The sequence below is a fragment of the Rhagoletis zephyria genome, unplaced genomic scaffold (assembly GCF_001687245.7).
Source record: "Rhagoletis zephyria isolate East Lansing unplaced genomic scaffold, Rhagoletis_zephyria_1.1 Rzeph_scaffold_05653, whole genome shotgun sequence".
NCBI lineage: Eukaryota > Metazoa > Arthropoda > Insecta > Diptera > Tephritidae > Rhagoletis > Rhagoletis zephyria.
In genome coordinates, this window is record NW_016162736.1 from 6,802 (window position 1) to 32,853 (window position 26,052).

The 26,052-nt window shown below is 36.8% G+C and overlaps 1 protein-coding gene across 1 annotated transcript; it reads left to right on the top strand.

Annotated features, from left to right (window-relative positions):
- The first annotated feature begins 6,403 nt into the window (after nt 1-6,403).
- On the top strand, nt 6,404-23,641 carry LOC108372337 (diacylglycerol kinase eta). The gene is made up of 13 exons (XM_017627998.1): nt 6,404-6,914; nt 7,027-7,370; nt 7,508-8,073; nt 8,141-9,071; nt 9,168-9,323; nt 11,381-11,818; nt 12,240-12,989; nt 16,362-16,487; nt 19,650-19,881; nt 19,966-20,338; nt 20,402-21,224; nt 22,401-22,761; nt 22,859-23,641. Exons 1-12 carry the CDS (start codon nt 6,458-6,460, stop codon nt 22,707-22,709), a joined length of 5,505 nt encoding a protein of 1,834 aa, XP_017483487.1. The 5' UTR covers nt 6,404-6,457; the 3' UTR covers nt 22,710-22,761; nt 22,859-23,641.
- Nucleotides 23,642-26,052: the final 2,411 nt, after the last annotated feature.

Below are 26,052 nucleotides of genomic sequence, written 5' to 3' on the forward strand. Positions count from 1 at the left end.
ATACATTTGTCTATATCTATCTCGATTCGTTTTGGCTGTTACAAACAACCGTTATGTGAACAAAATTAATATACCCTTGTGCACAAGTGCGCTCGGGTATAAAAAGAAATAAATAAATGCAAATAAAGCAAAAATATATAAAACACATTTTTTAAAAATTAAATTGTATTAAAAATGTTTTTTCTTCGTAAAACAATAAATGTTAAAAATGTAATTGAAGCAGAAAAAATAAATCAAAAAAGAAAAAAACAGTACTTAAAAATTAAATAATAGTAAAAAAAAAAAATATTTTATTTTCAGATTAAAAATAAATAAAAAGGCAAAAAATAACATAAAAAATAAATAAGATGATAAAAATTGAATTAAATAAAAAATAAATATTTCTAATTAAGCTTAAAAGTTAAAAGAAAGTTAAATTAACAAATGAAAAAAGTTGCATTAAAAAGAAAATTAAATGAAATAAGTTTCTAAAAATTAAAGAAATTAAAAAATATATATTTTTAAAACAATAAAATCTAAAAATAAAAAAATTTAATAAATAATTAAAAAAAATAGTAATTTAAAAAAGTAAAAAAAAACCGCTGCCCAAGGACTCGACAACGAATCTCTCGAATGGAACGCCGCCTGTCCTTTGCTCACTCGGTCATTGCGACTGTTAGATCGACGTCAGCTAAATGGCATACAAGTGCTTTCTCACAAAATAGCTTTTCACCACGAGCAATGAATGAGAGAGCTTTTTTCCTAAGGATTTTGTGCTAGAATAACAAAAACTCTTGCGAACTACATTTTCATCTGTCTTTCAGTTTTTTTATGAAAATCTGTTTGCTATCTTAGTCAGAACTTATAAAACAGGGGTGGGTATATATGCTAAATATATAAAAACCTAGCAGTATCCTGTTTGAAAAAAATACAATCATATGACAACACACTTTTGCTCAGACGAAGCACGCTACTTCTTTTACTTCCCCACTCTTCGTTGAAGAAAAAAAAATTAAATATTCATATCTCTTCAAAGCGAAGCTCATCATGCGATAACTACTAAAAATGATGTTAACTATATATGTATGTACATTGCTCAAGACTAGATTAGCTTAGGAAACCGAATATGAAGACGTCATAACTATGTACTTCCACTCCAAGGCATATTTGCTTAGTTTGAATTCCCCCTATAAAGGCCAGGATAAGGCAAACTCTCAAACGTGGTTATTAAAAGAGTGGTTATCGTGTTTGTTGAGCACTTTCTGTCCCCAACCGTATATTTTTTTAATATAATAACAGGTGTTTAAAGTCCTGTTAATCTCTTTGACTAATCATTTCACTGCGTCCCTGGAATAGAGATGTGCGCGGGCCTAATTTTTCCAGACCACATATTCGAAAACACGCACGCAGTTTATCTGGAATCGCACCACAATTATTAACTGTAACAATAAAATTAACCATAGCTATTATTATTTTACAAAAAAAAAAGTTCAATGAAAAAGCTTGTACTGAAAATTCGAAGCACCTATGTACCATCATGATACAAAAAAGAAGGTAGTTCCATTTAATGATATTCGTTGTTGTTGTTAACCATTTGACTTTTAATAAAATTATGACATTTCATCAAATTCATGCTACCTGATCACTAGAAGAAATATTTTTTTTTAAGCAGAAGATTTTATCAGTACATTCAAAGAAGAAGGAATATGATGAACGTGAAAATTATGCCGGCTACATAATTTCGAAAATGGGGTTCATGACTAGGTTTCCGAACGCATGTAGGAAGTGATCAAAATTATACCTCCATATCGTCGTTTAAAGTACAAAACCGCGTATCGTCGTTCTGCAAAACCGCGTAACTGACATTTTTTGCCAAAAATTGGATTTGCTCACACTAGCTCTTGGCTCAAGTCTTATCCATTCGTTCAAAAATATACTAACCAGAAATGTGATTGCTTTATAAAAAAGAGAACCATTTTGAAATATGAGTGTTTTTACTCTCTGGAAAATAATTTATGCAACCTCACATAGGCAGTTTTGCATTTTGTTGATACGCGGTTTTGTACTTTATACGACGATATGTTAATTGTTTATCGGAGGGCGGACTGTTCAAGCCGACTTCAGGTTTTTCGTATACATTAGAAACTTTAAGTTCAAAATTTGTGAAAGCTACTTTTTTGCAAAATCTGATGAGAAATTTAAAAGTAAATTTTAACCTAAATATAAAAAGGTTTTATTTGGGAAGAACATTCTTTAGAATTAGATTTTTAGATCGCAGGGTTGCATTCAAAATAAGAAAACGAAAAAATAACAGCAGAATGCACGCGTGGTTTTTATTATAAAATAAAAAGAACAATTACGATGAAGTCTTCTTTAATAATCTATATTTTATATATTTTTAATAAAAATAGTGCGAGCTACGTTAGTAAAAAAAAATTACCAAGTACTGATGATGGTTTTTGATTTGAAATATTATTACATTGGTATAAATATGGGAAGCAAAATACTCCGATTTATTGTTTTAATATTACCAAAGTGGCAAGGCCGATGATAATACTCACAATTTATGAAACTTCAACAAAATTGTATTATCCGTCAAAAGTTGTTTATTGAAACTACCTTCTTTTTTGTATCATGCCTATGTACATACATACCTATCATATTTTTAATTTTCTTGAAAATTTTCAAAAACTTTATAGTTTTCTCCATATTTTTACAAAAACCATAATTTTTCTAACTTTGATTATGTATAGTAAATACACCGCTGTCACGTCTTTTGTTAGAAATGTGTTTTGTCGATACGAAAAAACACCCGCTAGCTACTTTCAAAGGTTGCAGTTAAGTTCAATAGGCACATTCTTACTGGAATCGCTTGCAGCATTTTCAAACCATTTTCCCATTTACGATACTCCAAAACTGGCAAATTCACTGACGTGAAGTGATTGCTAAAATATCTCATTCTCAACATTTATTTTGCTTTTATTTTGCTTTTACCTACCAGGCTTTCACAGGAACCAACCGAAAGCCCGTCCCGTGCCCATTTCGAGTGCCTAGCACTTGCTAACGTACCCCAATCAAGGATATATACTTTAACTAACTTTAACTAGAGTTTGTTAAAGTATATTTTTACATTGTAATTATATTAACAAATTATTCAACCTTCCATTCTTACCTAATTGGAAATAATGTAAGACTCCTGAAGCGAAACTCTCATAATACGTTAACCTTGATCCGGTCATGTTGGCCTCTCTAATATTGATGCCCTTAAAGTAAGGGGCCCTTTTGAGCCTGCTGCTGTTTTCAGGACTCTCTGCGGCCTTCACCCGAGACTGAGCCTCCACATTAGCTTGAAGTTAAAAATAATATCTACCTAAGATATACCCTGGTGTTAAAGTTAATAATAATAATATTTTAGAGCTTACACTTCTCCTAATTGTTTGACCGAGCTTCTGCTCCACTTTATAGCATGCGTTTTGATATTTTTACACCAATTGAGGAACCTACGATTTCACGCGACCTTCGAATGGCAAAAGCTTTAATACGGTTTCAATAAGAAGCTCTTTTTCATGGCAAAAGTGCTATCGGAGGTTTGTCATTTACTGCCGAGGACCCTGGTCCTACGGAGTAATAATGCGCACCTCTGATCACTGGAGAATATGTACATATGTATAATATTTTGTAGTTAGTTATGCAAGATCTACATTTTTCTAAGCACCCTGTTTGTCTCCACTATTCAAGTTGACTTTGACTTCAACTGCCCCAGATTGTTAGCCAACTTTCGCTGACGCCAAATAATTGAAATCTGCAAAACAATTTGATGTTGACGGCACGTAGCAATGAGTGAAACTTTAAGTAGCGGAAATTGCATTGGAGTCTTGTTGAGTTGGTAAAATAGGCAAATATGCTTAAGATTAAAGAACGTTGATGAAACAGGGATGTATGCATTGCATATAGGTGTATAGGAGGAAATTAAATTGAGCTACAAAGTCAAAAGATGGACCGAATTTTATGGTTTACTTTATGTGATGAAGGTCCGCTTTTGTATTGTATATATGAAGCGTGATAGCCCAAATTACTTAGTAGGTGAATTTTGAATACTTTGGCCATTACCATTAACATTATCTTTAACACTGCGATTATATTTACCGTTACTATTGCTATTAACATTAACATTACCATTGACAAAAGGTTTATCATTAACATAACCAATACTATTACTAGTTGTGGTAGTTGTTATGGTCATGACAATGGTAACTGTAAGGGTAATGGTAATAGTATTGGTAATGTTAATGTTAATCCCTATGGCAAAGCATTACATATCATTACCACTAACATTATCTTTAACATTACAAAGCATTACAAATCACCGCCATAGCCTTTACCATTACTGCTACATTACTATATTCTTAACCATTACTTTTACTATTATCATACAATATCATTACCACTCCCATAACCATTACCATTACCGATACCATTCTCTTTACCATTACCGTTACCATCACCACCCAATAACTTTATCATTATTGCTACCATTATCATTACCACTGCCATAATCTGTACAACTAACGTTACCGTTAGCATTTTTACTACCGTTATTATTACCATTGCCATTACCTTACCATTACCGTTACCAATATATTTACCTTTCTCTATACCTCTGTTACTCCATAAATTTTCTAAAGAAATGTAACCTGTAGTTAAGTTTTCCTTTTTTATTTCTTGCTATTCACTATTCACCAAAACCACCAAACGCATGCATCCAAAACAGGTACTCTTTTGCATAACTATGTGTGGGTATATGTGTGTACGTATGTATACTATATAACTACATATGTTTGTGGGCGTATGGATGTGAGTTTATGATTATCAAAGCGGCGGTAGATTTACCTTTGAACCGGAATTGCATGTCAGTTNGCTGTTTCACAACAATGACGACTCTGGATCTGAAATCTTTTTTCAGTTAGCATCTTTGGAGAGTTTGCAGAAGGCAAAAGCACTGTACATCTAGACTTCATTGTTAACAAGGTTAAAGATATGAAAAGGAATACGAAACCGAATAGGAATGCGAAGAAAAAGGTGATGTGCAATAATGTCAATTGACTAAAATTCGCATTCAATGACATTAGCACACAGACAAAAAGAGGTAATGTCAGTAGAATGGAGTAAATAATGTCGTAAATATTAGTTCACTTCGGAGAAAAAGACCAACATGAAGGCGAATACGACAACGAAGCCAAACACGAAAATGAAAACGAATGCTGAGGCGAAGACGAATACTAAAGCGAAGGCCAGGTCGAATACGAAAATGACACCAAGAGGAATCCGAATAGGAAGATGAACCGGCAGAAGCGGACAGCGAGGGTAAACACGAAGACGAATACGACGAAGAATACAAAAACAAACACAAAGACAAATGCGAATACAGAATTGGAGACCAATGCGCAAAATATTACAAAGACGAATACTAAGAATATCCGGAAGGCGAATGCGAGAACGAAGGCTTAGACGAACATGAACGAATCACCATCATCACCATTACAACTAGCGCTACCAGTAACATTACCGTTATCATTATAATTACAATTACCATTACCGACATCTACCACTAACGTTACCACTACCGTTACCATTAATATTATTGTTGCATTATCATTGCCAATATTATTACTTACGATGATAAATATGAAGACAAGTACTAATAAGCAAATTTAAGCCTAAGAGTAACTAAGAGTAATACAAATTTCTGCAGTATGGTGGTGTGCCTGAGGTGCAATTCTTTTTGACTACTGGTCACGGCAAATATTTATTAGCTGGTGTTAATGTGGGTCTGCTTCTCAGATGATAATTAAAGACCCTCATGTCTTTTGTCGGAAATTTCTTTTCTGGAATGTAGTTCCGGTTAAAATAATGAACTTCCGGTTTCTTAAATCCACTGCCGGCCGAAAGTGCGAAAGATAGAGCATCGCCGACTTGGTGATTCATACAAATTTTTTTTCCATTAAAAAAACGTTTGTAAATTTTAGAAGTCCAGGGACGGAGTTTAAGTTCAAAGTTCATTTAGAGGTTGAAAAAGGAGCTTCTGAGAAAAATTTTCAATCAAAAGTGACCAGCTTTTTTTCCATATCCGAGTCTGTAGTAAAAACATGTCTGTCTAATTAAAAAAATGGGCTTCTGGTCTGTTTAACCTACTTCCCGTCGAAACCGGACGTGGGTAATACCACCAAAGCTAGACCATCTCCGTATTGGTAGGTCATATTTTTGCGTTTTTCAGTAAAAATGTTTGCCACCATTTTAGAAGGGGTGGAGAGGTCGTCTAGGACACCCTGTATACATATTTACATATATATTTATCAGGCATCTTATCTTAATTATTGTATTGTGAATTTGATTAATATCATCTCCTCTCTGCCTCCTCTCATTTCAGGTAATTACCGCAACACGTTCACTAGTGCTTTGTGCCGAGTCCCGCCGCGAAATGGAAGACTGGGTTACCTCGCTCAAATCCGCCTCGATACCGGCACGTGCGCGCGGCGATAGTTTCTACATAGAACAACACGATTTGTTCTTCAACCACCACCACTGGTATGCAACATCTCACGCGCGACCCACCTACTGTAATGTTTGCCGCGATGCTCTGTCCGGCGTTACCTCGCATGGCCTCTCGTGCGAAGTATGCAAATGTAAAGTACATAAGCGGTGTGCCGCCAAAGCGATTGCCAATTGCAAGTGGACTACATTGGCCACCGTTGGCAAGGATATCATTGAGGATCGTGATGGCAGCATCATAATGCCACATCAATGGATGGAGGGTAATTTGCCGGTGTCGTCGACTTGTGCCGTTTGCAAGAAAACGTGTGGCTCTGTGCTGCGTCTACAGGATTGGCGTTGCTTGTGGTGTCGCGATACGGTACACGTTGCTTGTCGTCCACAACATCCTGTCGCATGCCCGNGTTTGCAAGAAAACGTGTGGCTCTGTGCTGCGTCTACAGGATTGGCGTTGTTTGTGGTGTCGCGATACGGTACACGTTGCTTGTCGTCCACAACATCCTGTCGCATGCCCACAAGGACCAGCCAAGCTGTCGGTGGTGCCACCCACTTGTGTGCACTCCATTGGTAATGATGACTCTTGGGATGTGGAAAGCCCGAAGGGAAACTTTTCGCCGCTTTTAGTGTTCGTCAATTCAAAGTCGGGTGACAATCAGGGCGTCAAATTTTTGCGGCGCTTCAAACAGCTCTTAAATCCAGCGCAAGTATTCGACCTCATATCGACCGGCCCCAGTTTAGGATTGCGTCTCTTCAGGCATTTTGAAATGTTTCGGATATTGGTTTGTTCCGGCGATGGTTCTGTGGGTTGGGTGCTCAGCGAGATTGATCGGTTTAATATGCATGTAAGTATAGCAGACTTTTTTTTTTAACTTACTTAGCTTTAGTCTGAACTTAGTTCACTTTATTTTTTTGTATTGTATTCTCAATTATCGGTGCTCAGTTTTCCACTAACCTTCTCATTATTTTTTCTGCACTTCAGAAACAATGCCAAGTAGCAGTTATGCCCCTGGGTACCGGCAATGATCTGGCGCGCGTACTAGGTTGGGGCTCATCCTGCGATGATGATGCACATCTGCCACAAATACTCGAACGTTACGAATCGGCTAGCACTAAAATGCTTGACCGCTGGAGCATAATGGTCTTCGAGAAAGCTATCGCTGTACAACCAAAGACCCCGAAGATGTCATTGTCGAGTGCACAAGAAGCGCTGCTCACTGGTATGGTTACAGCGGCTAATTTGAATTTGCGCTCCATTGTCGAGACGGATGATACTCAAACGCTCGTAACTGCCACGAAAACACTCTGCGAGACACTCGACGAACTAATGGTGCAGATCTGTGAGAGTCGCAGGGACGACGAACAATTAACGATTAAATGTGACATATTGCGTGAGAAGTTGAGTATGCTGCTGGATGCTTTGCGCGAAGAAGAGACCGGTGTGCATGCCGGTGATGATCTGCTAACGACAATCAGTAATATAATAGCAAAAAGTGCGCCCACCTCACCAACTGCCTCGCCTACGCCCTCGCCATCTTCCTCACTGCTGTAAGTGGAAGTTGACAGATTTCAGTTAAGTTAAGATCTAATCAATTGTCAATTTTTTTTTTTTAAGTAATCCAAACATATCAATCGAGAAAAACGAAAAGGATCAATTCAATACAAATGAGCGTCGGAATAGCCGTTCGCTGCGCTCCACTGAGCGTGAATCGCTGCAATGTCGCGCCAATAGTGTCAAGCGCGCCATGTACAATGTTGTCGAACACTCGGAACCAGGCCGACCCAAGCGCTACCAACGTAAACTATCCATTACGCCCTACGAGGCTTTGAAAATACCATCCAGCGCTTCGGGTGAGTCGACGCCTTGCTCTTCGCCGCTGCCTATCATACCGCCAATCAACATTATCTCACCCACTATGGAAAGCTCTCGCCTCACATGCATATCCCCACTGCCCGATACGCGTCGCGACTCAGTCGACGAAAATTTCTTCAATTCGATTAGCTTACCTGTACCGCGTCAATTTGCAGACAGTCGCCGCAGCTCAGGCGTACCCGAAGTTATACAAGAGATTGAGGAAAATGGCCAGAACGGCCATACGGAGATAGTCTATCGTGTCGGTAGGTTATCGCTTAGTGGCGGTGCCAATATTGATGACTACGGCAATCGCTTGCCCATGGTAGGAGACGGCGGTGATGTTAGCTCGCCAACTGAACGCAAAATTGACTTTCTCAGCGTACCAATACTAACTGGCGAACAGATTGTAGATCCACTCTCGGATTATCGTCCTATTGAGGTATTTGAACGCAACTATTATATGAGTCGTGAATTGGATATGGAAAAGAAACGAAAGCAAAGTGCAATTTCAGAGGACGAGCACAAACATGAATGCGACAAGGAGGAGCAAACAGTGCCGGAAAAGACTAAGGAGCTGCGTTTCGGTGATGTGGCCTGTCAACTGCAAGTACCGAACGTAGCCATATCCCCTAAAGCCCCAAATGTATACTCAAGCGAAAGCATAACAATCATTGACACAGATGTACCCACTGTACGTATTGTACGGCCAATTTGTTCATTCGATGATGAGGTGTAGATTTATGAACTAATAAATTGGTATTTCTATTGCGTTTTTGTTTTTGTGCAGGAGCAGTCATCATCGGAAGAATTGCCAGGTGGTGAGGCGAGTGATGTGCTATCGGCCATTGGTGATGAGGAATGCAGTGTAGCCTCAGAGATATTCGACAGGCAACCTGAGGTGCAAGAGGCTGATCATCCATTACAACTGGGCGACATTATACAGGTTTGAAGAGTTGAAGTTTTATATTTAAAATATTTTAAATTAATATAAGTGGCGAACCTTCTCAAAATAAAAATAAAATCTGGTTATACTTCGTTTAGCGTTTTGTAGTTAGATTGGTCCTCCCTCCGTCTTTCCCCAATGATTCTTACCTTTTCAGCAACTTGAAAATATTGGAAACCAAAAGTGACATCAATTCTTGATTTCAATTCTTCGCATTTCAATGTTTCCTTTAAAGCATTAAAGCGCATTCTCCATTGTCTAAACCCCCTCCCTTATGGAACCGGACAGGCAATTTACCATGTTATAAACTAAGTGGGTGAAGAGGAGCTAATTGCTCCCTCGGGTTACTTTAGAGACAAGCCAGGAATTAAGGCTGTGAGCCATGAGCAGTCGCTAAACCTTTTCCTTTATTTCCATTGCTCTTGCAACCTATCGAAAGGAGGAGTCTTCATCAGAACAACGCAGGAGGTTTGCGCTTCCTTTTCTAAGCTGAAGGATAACTATAGTATGGCGTGAACGGTTAACTTGTTCATAACCTACATTCACACACAGTTTCAAATGACTGTTGTGTTATTGTACAGGGGGCTGAATCACATCTTGGAATGTCCACAGAGGGCATTTACCCCGTAGGCCGGAAGGAGCTCTCACATTTTAAGTAAAACATCATGCCAATCAGTCTGTGTTGGTTTAAACTGAAGACGCTGAAAATATTGACGCACACATATGAAGCGGGAGGATGATTTAGTTAAGGTTCAAAAAGCTTAAAATAAAATAAAGTTTTTTTGTGACCGCACTGCAAACAATTGTAAAATGAATACAGGAAGCATTCGTTCATAGATACTGTACAGTCGGAACCTTTCTCGACCGCAAACAGCTTTTAGCTTGCGTTGTGATGGAACTGTCAAGGCTGAGATGGTAGTACCTGGTTGCAGCTACGAGTTAACGGAAAAAACCTGAAAGAGGTTCTATAAACTCTGCTCCACATAGGAGTCGTAAACGACCTACCAACCCTTTTGGAGAAGAAAGGCCTCAGGGTGATTACCTATGCGGAACAAGTGACACCAATGGCTCGCCGTCAACCGACCTTTTGGTATTTACTTGCAGATTTCTGATACAGTGAAGTACTTGCGCTTAATTATAGATAGCAAATGAACAAGTCGGGAAGTGTTCCCTAAGTTAAATATATTCTGGACATCGGTCACAAGCCTATTTAGTCTCTAAAATATCAGTGTTCGCGTCGATCCGGCCTAGAATATTGTCTGTTTCTTTCTCACTGTCTCTGCGGTTAAACGCCGCCTACCTCTCCGAAAACATAGTGATATTAGTTTAGCCGATATCTCAAAATGAAAGCTGGCCTTCAAGATGTTTGTCCTGGCCGTTTATCGATTCAGATCATTCAACCTCAGACCTTAGGCTATTTAGGGAGTTAAGCGCTTTGGAGGGTGCGATTTTCCACATTTCGGATGGAAAATATAATCACTGCTCAAAATATAATCATTCCGCAAAATGTATCAGTAGAGTATGCTCTTGGCTTTCGGCCACCAGCCCACAAAAACTGCAGTCCATCTGTGCAGAAGGCGTAATTTTATTCGAATGGTACCTTAACTTGCAGTGTTCTGCCAGGTAGCCGGTAAAAGTTCTAAGGCGCTCCGACCTAGGTTCAAGAACTTCATCGGAGTTCCTATTGAAAGTTGTTATGAATCTTTTTGATTATCTTAGTTGGCAGCAATCAGATATTATTACTAGCTCCTAAGTCGCTCTGGAGTGCATCCGTTAGGTGTACCGCGGATCATGCAAGCGCATTTAGGCTGCAGGTTTAAGAAATACCAAGCCCTTTATTTGCCTTCAAATGCTTCATGTACTGGCCGCGTTCCTCTGTTGTCGACTCCCAGGCCATTAATGCTGCCCGACTATCCGAAATATTGTTTGTTCTGGCTCAATTTGATTAGTGATTAATTGCATCATTCATAATTAGAAATTTCCTTAAACATTACACTATCTCTTGAACTGCTTAGTATCTACCAGAACTACATTCTTGCCCATTCCCACTTCCACAGAATCTCGATGCGAACTCCTTCACACATATCGATTCGCCCGAGACGAGCGACGAAACCGAAGCAGTGCCAGGCGAATCGCTCATGGATGATATCAGTTCAGTGTTGGGCCACGACATCACATGCGCTTTGCAGGACAACACCATTACCGACGACACAACGATGCTCTGCTCAGACGCCCATCCGGCACCGGTGAAGTCGATACGCAAACAATCGCTCAGTATGGGCGGACAGCGCGGCATACGACGAAATTCATCGCCACCACGTTTTGCGCAATTGGCGCGCATGGATAGCGATGAGAATCCGCAGCAGTTCGGTTTTGAGAATATCGTTTTTGAAATAGACAATCGTTGCGATGACCAAAAGATACGTGAGCCGCCACGTTACTGCAGTCTGGCACAATTTGTGGAGGGCAATGATATAGCGCGTCAGAGCTTCAAGGTGAGTTTGCGACAAATGCATATATGTATATGTAATATTTGTTCGTATATGTAGATATGTACATAAATATGTAGTAGGTATGCGTGCGCGTTATGTTACATACATACATACATACTTACAATGCTTTTAGAAAGTTAGGTGCATTTGCACTTCTTGTACGTTGTTGATGGTGTTGACGGTGTATGTGTATAAATGCTAAACCAAAACTTTGTTGCCTCTTTTTGTTGTTGTTTTTTTNTTTTTTTTTTTTTTTTTTTTTTTTTTTTTTTTTTTTTTTTGTTTGAATCGCCTGCATAAAAAATCCAAACCTCGTTCGGCAACGATCTATTTCGAATTTACTTACAAATCATATCGAAAAATGCGCGCGCACAAATTGAATTTTATCGGGATTCCCTCGGACGGAAATTACGCTCCCCAAAAGCGTCCTAAAAAGCGCACTTCCCTACGTAAACCCAAATCCTCCATACTTATCTCACAACAACAACTATCTGTTGATGCCTCAACCACAACAACGACGACGACAACAACAACAACCGCCACCTACTCGAGTGGTCAACAGTCTGAGGATGATGAACTGACCACACAAACAGCAACGGCCATAAAAATTGAGATTTGCGATATTGAGACATTGGCTCAGGCGGAAAGTGAGACGACGTCCGCGACATTTTTAGATTCTAGTGATTCCCCACAACCCCAGGCAACACCCACCATGACCAACACTCTGAACACCACCCAACCAACAACAACAACAACAACAACAACACTTGGCTCAGCATTACGCTCATCACCGAAAAAATCTGGACACGGAGAAGATGTAAAGCGCATTACTTTTGATGAGTCGTGTAAGAAAGAATCCTTTGATGATGTAAATCCAAACTATCCGCAGATAAGTGTAGTTGTGCGGCCGCCAACACCGTTGCGGGGAGACGCAATCAAGCCAGTGAATGCAGCATCGGCCGCCAGTCTTTTGTCAGCCCGCATGCTGCCGATGGAGTTGAGACGGCATTCGAGTCATGCGACGACCAGCTTGACAGTGCGCGAACATGCGGAAAAGGATCGTCGACATTCCAATTACAATCCGAACTTGTTGAATCTAGATCCAGAGCATACGAAATTCTTAAGCTCCTCACCGGCCGCCAGTCGACGCATCAGCTGTGGCAGTCTCTTCAAGGTAAGTACCGAACGAAAGCATCTAATTGAAAGTAACTACATACATTTTATGAAGCTAATGTATTGAGGGAGAGTGAGGCAGAATCAAATAGGAGAGAACAAGATACATACTTACTTACTTAATTACTTACTTAAGGTTAGTGCAGTAGCTAGTGAATTTTAGTTATAACTAAATATTTATACATACAAACAATCTATATTTTAAAGCGAAAATTTTTAGTAAAAAAAAAAATTTAATGTTTTGTTAGGGATTTTTTTTTAGGTTAACACACAATTTTACCAATGATTTTTCTTAATTTATATTTCAATTGCCTAAAAAATTACAAAAACAAATGCAAATATAGCAAAATCAATTGGTACGTATTTCAAAATTTTTATACTCGCTCGATACTACTTTCTGCAAATCATCTGCTGTAACTTTCTGACAATACATTAATTAACAAAAAAAATACACTGTCAACACAAAAACATACCTGCCTATAAATAAGAATGTTTTACACTAAATAGCTACATATGTATACACAATGTAGTATCTATATTATACATGTATAACTTAGCTTACACCACACACTATGAAGACAAATACTNATAAGAATGTTTTACACTAAATAGCTACATATGTATACACAATGTAGTATATTATACATGTATAACTTAGCTTACACCACACACTATCAAGACAAATACGAGGTATGCAAGTACCCTGCAGTGAAAAACTACAAAACTCGTTCATTCAATGATGCTGAGTCAGAGTAGTTCGTTAACTGGTATGATCCTCATGCAGACGCTGACTAGTTGCACCAATTTAATTTTATTTCATTTAAATTCCATTTACATTAAATTAAGTTACGGTTTAAAATATTTACACATAAAAGATACACGAACCAAGCTATCCTTTAACTGCGACGGTAGCGATCAACCTTCAGTGGAAGCGAACGCGGAGTGTTTACCGCTCAAATTTCAGATGAGCTTGTGTGCACGCAGAGGTTGTGCTTATATCAGAAAGCTGAGCTGCCTAGAGATGAGCTGAAGAACAAAGCAACCTAGAGAAACCGAAAAAAAATACGTTTTACAATACTTAATTTGAAATACCAGTTTCAAAATATTAATTTTTTTTTTATTTTAATTTTCATGCAAATCTTTTTGCCGTCCAATAAACATTGTGGCGAACGTTCAAAAACTACCTTCGATATCCAATATGAGTATCGAACTGAGAGCTAACGTATAACCAACCTTAAGGTTCAGTTAGTCTAAACTTAATTTACGTAAAGTAACATAACTGGCCAAAGCAATATCGTTTTGTCCAGGAATTTTTTGTTTTGGTTTGGCCGCCTAGGCCAAGTGACCATCAGCTGAAAAGGAAAATATGAAAACAAAATATTTACGCTTCTGGCTAAGTTGACGTGTTGAGTAATCATTGACGATTTCTCACATATGTTAAGTTAAGACTACACCAACTAGACTATTAGTTTTGCAACGTTCTGAGTATGTTGGAAATATATTCAAAATGAGTTCGAAAGAAAAATCAAAACCATAGTAACAAGAGAGAAAGTGAAATACTGCTCATTCTCAAAAAAAAATATAAGACACAAACTCTCTCATTAAAATTTCTATTCGATAATGGGCGGGACTTCGAATTCCTAACGAAGGAAAAATACATTGGTTAATGAAGGTTCCGTTTTGCTGGAGAAAGGCCTAGCTCTCGAATCGAATACTAACCTATTCCACATTCATTATCGAAGATGAGACTTGAAAAGAGAATTTTTTTACCAATCATTTTCGAACTGTTAACCAAGCCCAATGTTTATTGGATGTATTCATTTTTTATGTATGTACACTCATCAGAATATGTTTCCGTATAGTGTTTTTTTTTAATATTTGCAATGTTTTTCGAAATAAATTTTTTCGTTGCTTTTTAATATAAACATAGTTCATTCTGCATTAAATGGCATATACAATAATGATTCAAAGTTTTTTAAAAAATTTAGGAAAATTCGACAAATTGTCACCAAAATTTTCAAGTTTTAAACAAAATCTTTTTGAGTATACAGTTTTGTATCAAATGCCATATAAATAAATGGTTCAAAGTTTTTACAAAATTTAGGAAAATTTGACAAATTTTCACCAACTTTTAATTTAGAATTTTGTTGAGTATGCAGCTTTGTAGCTCACTCAATTTCAGTATATGGCTATAATCGGTTGATTTTTGAGATTTTTTTTTGCTTATGAGATTTTGTTCATTTTCTATATATAACGGATGCATGATAGTTTTTTTTTTGTATGAGAAAAAATACCGAAGAGAGTCAGTAAAAATTGTTAAAAGTTGAAAAATTAACGAAAAAGAATGTATTACGAAAAACTTGCAAATATTAAAAAAAACACTGTACGGAAACATATTCTGATGAGAGTATGTATTATTATTAGTTTTCTTAGATTTTGTAATTTTTAATTTTTATCTTATAGTATGTACTTGACCATTAGACAAACATTTATTATGTAACAGTTACAGCGTTTTTAACAAAGTATGTTTAAATCGTTATCATTAGATTATTACCTTTATTGCGATTACCATTACTTTTACAATTACCTTTATCATTGCTATTACCATTACCATTGCTATAACCATTATAATTGCCAGGTTACCAGTCACCAGTACCATTACAACCACCATGATCATTGCCGTTACTATTACCATTCCCATTAACCAACATTAAAATTACCGTTGACATTACCATAACCATTACCAATACAATTACCATTTTATATATTAACGCCATACCATTGCAATTACCTTTACCATTACCACTACCGTTGCCATTACCGTTACCATTACTATTACCATTAACAATACAATTTACATTAACAACACCATTACTATTACCATTACCATTACCATTGCCATTACCATTACCATTATTACTAGTATTATTATAACCACTACAACATTAAAATTACCGTTACCATTTCTGTTACCACAATCATAAAAATTTGTTGTTCACACCTGTCTGGTTATCAGTTTATCTGGTGATATGTGATCGTATGCACTAGAGAATAGTAATTTTTAACTATATAACCTAATCAAGCAGATGTGAACGCCTACAGTCTTAAATTTTGAATACTGTAACTTTCACTGCAGGGTTGAAACACTGTTATATCACATAAACAGACTGTCTAGTTACTCAAAGTGAAACCCTACACACAACCTTACAATGTACAATAAACAGTTTTTACATGATTCACTCACCTTTTCTTCATTCAAACAAGCAACCATTTAATGCAAACAAACATGCATACATACACACTTATAAACTACCATTAAATCTTTTGATAATAAATACATACGCATTTGTCTTCGCTATGGGTGTGGTTGTAGAAGAAAAATTCGACGAAATGTCTTTCGAAGCGCGCTTATGGATTGTTGGGTTTACGTTTCTTTGTGGTTGCTGAGCCGGATATACGTTTAGCAACTTTGGCTCTCATAAGACCACTTATACCATTGGTAAGCATTGCGTGTCGTCTACCTTAGGCTATCTTCTCAAACAGTTCATCCTTAGGTTTAATCAAAAATGTCCAAATCTTTACCCGAATATTTCTGAATTCCCTTTGAAAATGTGGTATTAACTCCCCAAATTCTCGTTAAATCCTTTACCGTAAACCTTATGTACAAATCTTTGTTTTACTCAGGTGTAAATAGTTGAGCAAAGCAGTTACTAATCGATTAGTCTCATGCGTATAAATTGAGTTATTCCTAACGATAAAGCAAGCTTTAGCCGACCTGTAGGATTTTTTCCGTCATATTATTGTTGTGTGTTGATTGTTCAAAAAATAATCCACTTCTGTTATATGGATAGAATAGAAATGTTGCTATGTATTTAGTTGACCGATGGCCAACTTACTCAACGTGGCTATAACAGGATACGCATAATAAAAATATTGTAAAATACTCAATTATTTAATTTTGTTATTTACGGCCTTATAAGACCGTGCGACAGTCAATTTTACCCACCAAAAAATCCATGTATTCACAAACCCGGGAGCCATATATAGTATAACTACGATTTTAATTTTTCTCTCTGACGTCAGGATTTTTTTTAAAGGAGTTTGAAATTTACAGGATATGATTGAATAAAGAAATTATTTAAAGGATTTGTTGCACAGTAGAGTAACAATATGGGTATCAATTATAAGGACAAATTCTGTGGAATTTAAAAAAAATTAATTTTTTGTTGCACTAGGATGAATAAGTGTTGAAAATGTCCTTTTTAAACTTTATCTTTAATATCCTTGGAAATTTCAGATATTTCGTTCTTTTAACTTTATCAGTTTTAGATAAAAAAACTTACACTTCTCTTTATAAGATATTGATAGTTACAATATACTTAAATGATTGAAAAGATTGTCATAGGTAAAAAAGTAATTTCTCCGTTTTTCGGAGTTAGCCTCCGAAATCGAGATATGAGCCTTCGAAGTTCCAAATAGGGTCTTTGGTAAAAAATTATTTTTTATTATTATATATTAATAACTAAAAACTAAAGATATAGACATAGTCCGCCTATTGCTCTTATTTAAATAGTATATAACTTTTTTGTGCAAACTTATATTACAGCTGCTATAAGGTCGGGTCTTCGAAAAATTAAAAACCTTATATTTCAAACAATTTTGAACTGATTTTGATTGATATCGTTGTAAACGTGATTAACCCTCTAGTAGGCCAATTTTTTTATGAGTTTAGCACGAGAAATCCAAAAATGATGTCCATTTCGATCTGTGACAGTAACTTTTTCCTACAGGGGAGAAAAACCAAGACCGTCTGGAGACGGGCTCGCCGATATACTTTGACGTATTTTCAGCTTTCTCTGACACAATGTTGACCTACGAACCGGCAATCCCGTCCGCAGACGGTCAAAAATGCCAACTGGGTTTTTATATGTCGGCAAGCCGGTCTGTAGACGGTCTGTGTTCGAAACCAATTTTCTCCATTTCGAATGGTGACATAATTATAAAACTTATATCAAAATACGGTGCTTTTAACAACGAAACCTACTGAATTTTTTTGTATCAAAAAATGTTTAAAAAAAAAAATTTCTTTAATTAGGAAATTACTTAATACCAAGAAATAATTAATTTTAACCGAGTCTTTCACAATCTGTGATTCAACTGCCGATTAAAATAAAACGGATTGACATATCAGATTAAAATTTACATCGTCGTAAATGTACGCTTTTTTTCTAAAGATCGTGCTTTTCGAGTATAGAAAAAAATTATTATAGGTGCACTAAATACGTGTTTAGTCTGGAGGCGGTTCAGCCTACTAGAGGGTTAAACCGCCTTTCTTCTTATAAGCATATTTATATACAACTTCGTACGTAAAACTTAGAGAAAAAATATTTAAAATCAAAAAATACAATTTTTTTATAAAAAAAAATATTTTAAACAAAAAAATTACAAAGCGATTTTTAAAAAATTGGTATCGTTGTAAAGGATACCAGAAAACTTATACTTTCTTAAGCCCAAAAATTTATATTTATATACACAAAAAATTGTATTAAAAACATTTTTCCCTCTATATAAACTCCTGGGACTACAAATCTACATACATACCTGCTATCTGCTGAATTTTCGCGAGTTTTGCACAAAGTTTAGAAATTACATTTTTATATTTTTTGTTGTCGAATGAACCATATTTCTATATAAAAATATTGCCGGAAAATATTACAATAAAAATTGTTGCACATATTGTAAAAAAGCAGCTGTGCCAATACTTTTTGCCGGCAGCGTATATATTTTGGTATATATGGAAGCTATTTAGCTTACTAGTGGGCGTGGGGCACACATTATCGTAAACGGAAAGATTAAAATTGATTTTCCTTTCAAAGCATCTCTCAACGGTTCACGTTGGTTGCCAACCAAATATTCAAATAACGAATTCAAGAACACATCTTTTAAGATAACACAATATATTTGAGAAGGAATATTACGGGGCACTCTTACCTAATAATCAGCAGATATTCTAGATCTATATTTCAATAAAGTAGAAATAATTTACATTGATCATATTCCGCGAGCACCGAGGCTGATCTCCATTAATTACGAGAGAGTTTATATTCCTGCTTTCACTTTTCATTTCATTGTATATAATGTACTTATTACAAATACATAAATACATACGTACTTACAAATTTGATGGTGTTGCTTTGTTTACTCGTTTCCGCTATCCCCATTCTCATCCTATGTACTCTATGTAAATGTCTTTCCGGTTGATTTCTTCTATGCTTCTCGTCTCGCCTACAACTATCAGTCAACATTTGTGCTCTTATGTCTTCTGTGTTTCTTTCTGCTGCTTCTTCACTTCATACAATAAATACTTGTAATGCTAATGAAATTAATTTTGCTCTCAAATACAACAGTTGTTCTAGCATTTCAGCCAAATGATTCAAAAAAAATACACAAACACACACAAAATTTACATAACTTTTCCACTTTCTCACTCATACTCTCCCTTGTAAACATGTTACACTCACCGTACTCTCTCAAACACTTTCCTCCTCTACTTACTAGTAGTTAGTGCAATACTATCCGATGATACTTTTCACACTACTTAGCGGCTGTTCTATTGCTTCCACTATTGAGATACATAAAATATAAAATCGTCTCTTTGCAGCCCAATGAAGCGCTACCAAATCTGCAGACATTGAGAGGCTCCAAATCTAGCCTTTTTATGGGGTCAGCACTCTTTGGTTTCGATCATTTCGGTGCTGGCGGTGTCAGTGGCACAAGTGGTGACAAAGATCGCGACGACAAGGGCAACAAGGATAGAGAGAAGTGTGCAGGTGAAGAAGGCGTTCGGAAAATGCCGATTATCAATCCACTTGTACGACTTCCAAATTGGCCAAGTGAGTATCGCAACTGAAAAGCTTCTAAGGTTCAAATACAATTTTAATGCTAATTGCAAATTCTTTTACGCTCACTACTACCAGCACTTGCGAATGGCACTGGCTTCATATCCAAGTGCCTACTAGCCAATGCAGATACACTTTGTGCTGCCGTAAGTCCACTTATGGACCCCGATGAAACCTTGCTGGCAGGGTATCATGAGAAATGTGTGATGAATAACTACTTCGGCATTGGCATTGATGCTAAAATCTCACTGGATTTCCATAATAAACGCGAGGAACATCCAGAAAAGTGCCGTTCGCGGGCCAAGAACTACATGTGGTATGGCGTTCTGGGATCCAAGCAATTGTTGCAGAAGACCTGTAAGAATTTGGAACAACGCGTGCAATTGGAGTGTGATGGTCAGCGCATACCGTTGCCATCCCTGCAGGGCATTGTAATCTTGAATATTCCGAGGTGAGTGTTGCTTGGCGTCTACCAAAGTTCTCCCCACAAAATAATATTCCTCCTTCTCCACAGCTTCATGGGTGGTACTAATTTCTGGGGTTCCAGCAAAAAGGATGACATCTTCCTCACACCCAGCTTCGATGATCGCATACTCGAAGTTGTCGCCGTATTCGGCTCTGTGCAAATGGCTGCATCACGTCTCATAAATTTGCAACATCATCGCATCGCACAGTGTCAGAGTGTGCAAATAAATATTTTGGGCGATGAAGAAATACCCATACAGGTTGATGGTGAGGCATGGCTCCAGCCGCCTGGCATGATACGCATTCTACACAAAAATCGCGTACAAATGCTGTGTCGCAATCGCAATTTGGAGGTGTCGTTAAAAACGTGGCAAGAGAAGCAGCGTCAGCATAGCATATCAATACAACGCGAGCAGTCGTCAACTGCCTCGGAGCATGCCACCTCCACGGATGAGGTGCTGTCGGAGCGCGAATGTTATGTACTTTTGAATTTCATTGAAGCAGTTAGTTCGCTTGTGAAATGGGTGAAATTCCTGATTATTTCTCATCCATCTCTGCAACACGATCTCTACGCTGTTGCTTGCCGTGCATCCGATGCTCTCGAGTCGATACATCCACAGGGTAAATTGCTGGAAGGTCCCACTCTACGCACGAAACTTGTGGAGGTTATCGATTCCTCGCGTCAATTGTATGATGATGCCTGCAATTTGTTGCGCGATCGTGGGCATAGTCTGATATTGCGTGAGGATCTTGAGTTGAAATTGAGTGCGGCCTTAGCGAATATGGAAATGGAGTTGAAGAAGTGCTCAGTACAGAAATGCATCGATGGAAAGTTGCGCGCTTACTTCAACGCTTTGGCGCCAAACGAAGAGGTAATTCGTAATAGTTTGTTATGCAATTTACGATCAGTCTATATTTATGAAACAACTACTAGCTTTAGCTTATATGAACATCACTGTCCCAAATATTGCGGGCTCGAAATTATGCTGCCCCGAAGGCCATCTCACTAAATCTCTGTATCTATCTCCTGCGACCAACAATGGCATTTTCGCTTTTCCTGGGCTAAGGATCAATGCAGACCAAAGCTAGGGCCTCTGAGTGGGCAGGTGTAAAATAGTTAAGTGTATCTTTCGACTCCTCAGTCCCTGAAAATAGTCAGGCAATCTTTGATCAAGTTCGAGTGGTTAGAGGTGCATACTACCACTACACAGGGCCTGGGCTAAGTCCCTGTTCCAAGCAACGTCTATGTTAGAAAACGTTTGTTTTAAAAACGGTCGCCCCTCGGCAGTTGATGTCAAACTTTGGAGTGTATTTCTGCCATGAAAAGGCTTCCCATAAAATCCGTTTGCCGTTCGGATTAGGCGTAAAACTACCAGCTGCTCCATCTGGTTAACCGCATAAAGATGCACACTATAAATTTGGAGGGGAAGCTCCGCCAAATACTTGGCAAAAATGTAGGCGCCAAAATATTATTATTATTTTCTATTTTTCTAAGCTAGTAACAAAAATTAGCAGCCACTCGAGGTGATCACTAGCTACAATAACTAGCTCTGTCTGTACAAGAGCAACAGCACAGTTAGGGAAATATTAAATTATAGAGCTGGAAAACTATCGATGGTCGTGGCCATAGTTGAAAGTTACAGCCATCGATAATGTCGATACTATCGAAAATGTCGACACTCTCGTTACTTACCTAAAATATATCTTAGAAACGCTGCTTTTCAAAAAATTTGTTATTAATCGACTTCACAAAAAGGAGAAGGTTATAAATTCGTCTGAATTTTTTTTTTTTTTATGTATGTTACCGCATAACTTTGGACCACATAAACCAACTTCTAAAATTTTTTTTTAAGGAAAGGTGTTATCTCACAGGTTGTCCCATATTAATTTGGTTTGAGTCCGATCATCCGATAATCTTAAATTCGTATATGAGAAACGAAGTTGGTTTTGTTTTTTGATTAAAAACTACTTTTTGATTTCTTCAGTTGCAATTGTTCAAAGTACTATTTTAACAAATATTCTTTTTTGAATCTTTTTTTCTTCTCCAGGGTGATGGCCGACGCAAATCACGTCCCTTCTGGGTGCGTCTACGTTCCGGATCTACAGTTGGCCAAACACAACTCAAACCGCAGCTGACAAATACACGCGAAGCCGTTAACAATTGGAGTGTTAACGAAGTGGTCACATGGCTTGAGACGATGCAGCTATCCGAATATGTGGATAGTTTCCTAAAGAACGATATACGCGGCAAAGAGCTACTTACGCTCGGACGTAGAGATCTCAAAGATTTGGGTGTTGTAAAAGTGGGACATGTTAAGCGTATATTGCAAGCAATCAAAGATATGAGCGAGAATTAAAGAGATGGACAGAGAGAGAGAGAGAGAGAGCAGGCATGGGAGATGAGTAAAGGTAAGTGGGGTGAATTCAACTTGATGAAGCGATATTTTTAGTTACAGCAAATGAAGTAAATGAATTAGATTTTTTAATCCTCTTCTGTATTTTCTAGGTTGGCCAAGCAATCAAAAATATAAGCGTAAATTTAAAATAATACGAAAATTAAATAAAATATGTAGAATGGAAAGCCTGAACAAAATAGCCTAGATGGGATTACTGCAGTGCTGAACGAATAACCCCTTGCATGGAGCGAACTAACGTTCTTAACGATTTTGAGGCAGCTTTGAACATTCAAAATAGTTGAAAAATTAATTTAAAATGCTTAAGTATAAGTGATTAAAATTAAGAGGAAAACGATTGAAGTATTAAATTAAAACAAGCAAACTATGCATAAAACAATCATATTTTTATTAAAGATAAGTTTAAAGATTCTGTGAAGTACACTAAAGTGCGAAACAACAAAAAATCAGAATGTTAAGTAAATTTTTCTGATGTGCTTAAACGAGCTCCATACGATATATGCCTGCTAAGCACACACTTACACACAAAACCTACACACTAAGTTGACGAAATGAGTTTTTTAGCCCTTCTTGCACTCAAAACCAACCAACAAACCAACAAAAATCATAGCTTAAGTGATGAATAAACGCATATTATTTAATGAATTCTTATTCAACAAATTAAATTAGTATTACCGAGATACTATTCGTTGAAAATAAGTCACTAATTTAAATCTTGTAATTTCGAGAAAAATAATAAATTGTATTGTTTTTCACCTAAACTATTACAATTTCGAGAAAAAGAGAATTAAAACCCCCTTATATTGACCATAACGCAAGTATTATATAAAAAAAAAAACGAATTTAAATGTAGTTAAAACGTGTATTTTTTTTAGTCTAAGTACCTCAGTAACTTCTTAGGTATTTATTGAAAATTAAATTTAAAGTAAAAAAAAAAATAATAATAATTACCTAAAACCGAATAAATGTTTCTTTACGCTTTTAAATTTTAAGTAATTAACACAAAAATTTTAACTTGGAGAATTTTCGCAAAAAGCACACTTCGCGCGCAAAATAAAACAATTCTAAATTTATAAGCAATCTAAAGTTTAACTATCATTACAAAACATATATCATCAATATCATTATTATTATTCTATACATTAAACAATCACTTAAAAACAGCCAAATACATTTTCGGTAAATTTTTAAGTAAAATTAGGAATTAGAAAACAAATGAACATTTTGTTACATAAAATATGTACGTAAAAAATATATTTCAGTCCCTTAAGTGAATTTGCATTTTGAGTAAATAATTTCGGAGCTATAAAAAAATGGCGAAAAGTTACGATAAATGTAGATATGTATGCATAACTCAGTGCAGTCATAGCTGTCTGTTTGTCACTGGTATACTTCGTGGTGATTGGAAAAGAATCTCCTAATATTATTCAAGGCTAAAAGTATTTCAAATAATAGTTAAAGCTGATACATAAATTATAAATGTAGTTTTAAAAATTGTTTTAAGTACATTTTTTGTTGTTGTTTACTTTATCACAAACTGTCGATAAACTTGATAACATTTTAAATATTTATGCAATTTGTGTGGAATTTATGACGTTATATCGAGCCCTGACTGCCAAACAAACGTAAGCGATATTTGTTTCAAAAATTTTCTTGTTGAAGCAGAAGTGCTTCTAGGGCAACTGGATCGAAAGAACAAATGTTTAAAAAAAGGTCGCTAAAGTTTTTTATGTGGTCAGCGCCTGACATGAATACGCCTTTTATTATATTTTATTTTCAAATATTTCATTTAACGTTATATATCGCATAAATTTTCCAAACATTTCCCACAAAAAACCAGCACTGTCACTTTTACAAAGTAGCTCACCATATCGGGTTCTAACCGCCAAAAATACGTAAGCGACATTATTTTCAAAATTTTCCCTTTAATGCAAAAATGTTCCTAGAGCATTAAGATACATTTCTGCATCAAAAATAAAATTTCGAAGAAAATGTCGCTTACGTCTTTTAGGCGGTTAGGGCTCGATATGCTTAGAANTGTTCCTAGAGCATTAAGATACATTTCTGCATCAAAAATAAAATTTCGAACAAAATGTCGCTTACGTCTTTTAGGCGGTTAGGGCTCGATATGCTTAGAAAAAGTTTATTTTTATTGTATTTCGATAAACGATATATTTTTTAGTTAGTTAGCGCTCGATATGCTTAGATAAAGTTTCTTTTTATTGTATTTCGATAAACGATATATTTTTTAGTTACTAGAATTTTGCAGAACGTGTGTGCGGCATGTCAGAAATGATGGATAACTTCCAAAAAATAGTCATACATTCCTTTAAAAATTAGCCTGGAATTTCTCTACATGACGACATAATCAACCCTTAGTATTCACATCTGATAAAATAAATCTGAAAATACAGTTTTGCCAAGTAGCAATAAAAACTCCAAACTGAGGCTTCTGACAAACATGAAAATAATTTCACTACTTTTGTAATAACCTGCAGTCAATAGACCGTGGAATGTAGGTGTTTAAGAATTCTGCATAACATCCGTTTCTTTTTAGTCCTCAGGTGGTCTTTGAGTCCTCCCCAAATATGAGGTCACAAAGAAACCGCAAGAGCATCGGTGCGTCAAGAACAGGGCCAGTTGTTATATAGGAAGCTCCCATACAATACACGGTGATTATGCTTTCAAGTTTAGTAAGCAGATTTCGTACGCTATTGATTGAAAGTCAGCTCCACTGACGCTTAACTGATTGTGGGTCTGATCATCGAGGTATAAATCCTGAGGAGTCTCTTTGGTGACAGATCCCACGTTTTTCCAAACACCTGTTGGCATTGCCAAAATGCTGCCAATGCTTTGGAGGTCCTGTGTTCCAAATGCCAATCATTTTCACATTGTCTGCGAGTAGCATAACCACCAGACTGTTCTTTTCTGGCTACGTTTCAATGATGATAAGTCTCACGTACCGTCGGGACTAACCACCCTGCGCCCATTGGTAACTTTAATTTCGTAAAACTTTAGCAAATTATTTATTGGCTGTAGTTGAATGGTTAGAGGTGCGTACTATCATTCAGTAGAGTCTGAGTTCGATCCCTGGTTCGAGCAATTTCTAAAATTAAAAACAAAATTGTATAACAACGGTCGTCCCTAGGCAGGCAATGGCAGGCATCCGAGATTATTTCTGCCTTGAAAGAGCTTACTTTAAAATCCATTTGGCATTCAAAAGCGGCGTAAAATTGTAAGTTCGTCCTACTGTGTAACAACATCGAGCCGCACACCATAAATTGGA

Bases quoted from the DNA above. Each gene is read 5' to 3' on its own strand.
- LOC108372337 (XM_017627998.1), top strand. From the start codon at position 6,458: ATGGAAGACTGGGTTACCTCGCTCAAATCCGCCTCGATACCGGCACGT. The intron at 16,488-19,649 runs GTAAGCATTGCG...GTCTCTTTGCAG, and splicing joins TAAGACCACTTATACCATTG to CCCAATGAAGCGCTACCAAA. The intron at 19,882-19,965 runs GTGAGTATCGCA...CACTACTACCAG, and splicing joins ACGACTTCCAAATTGGCCAA to CACTTGCGAATGGCACTGGC.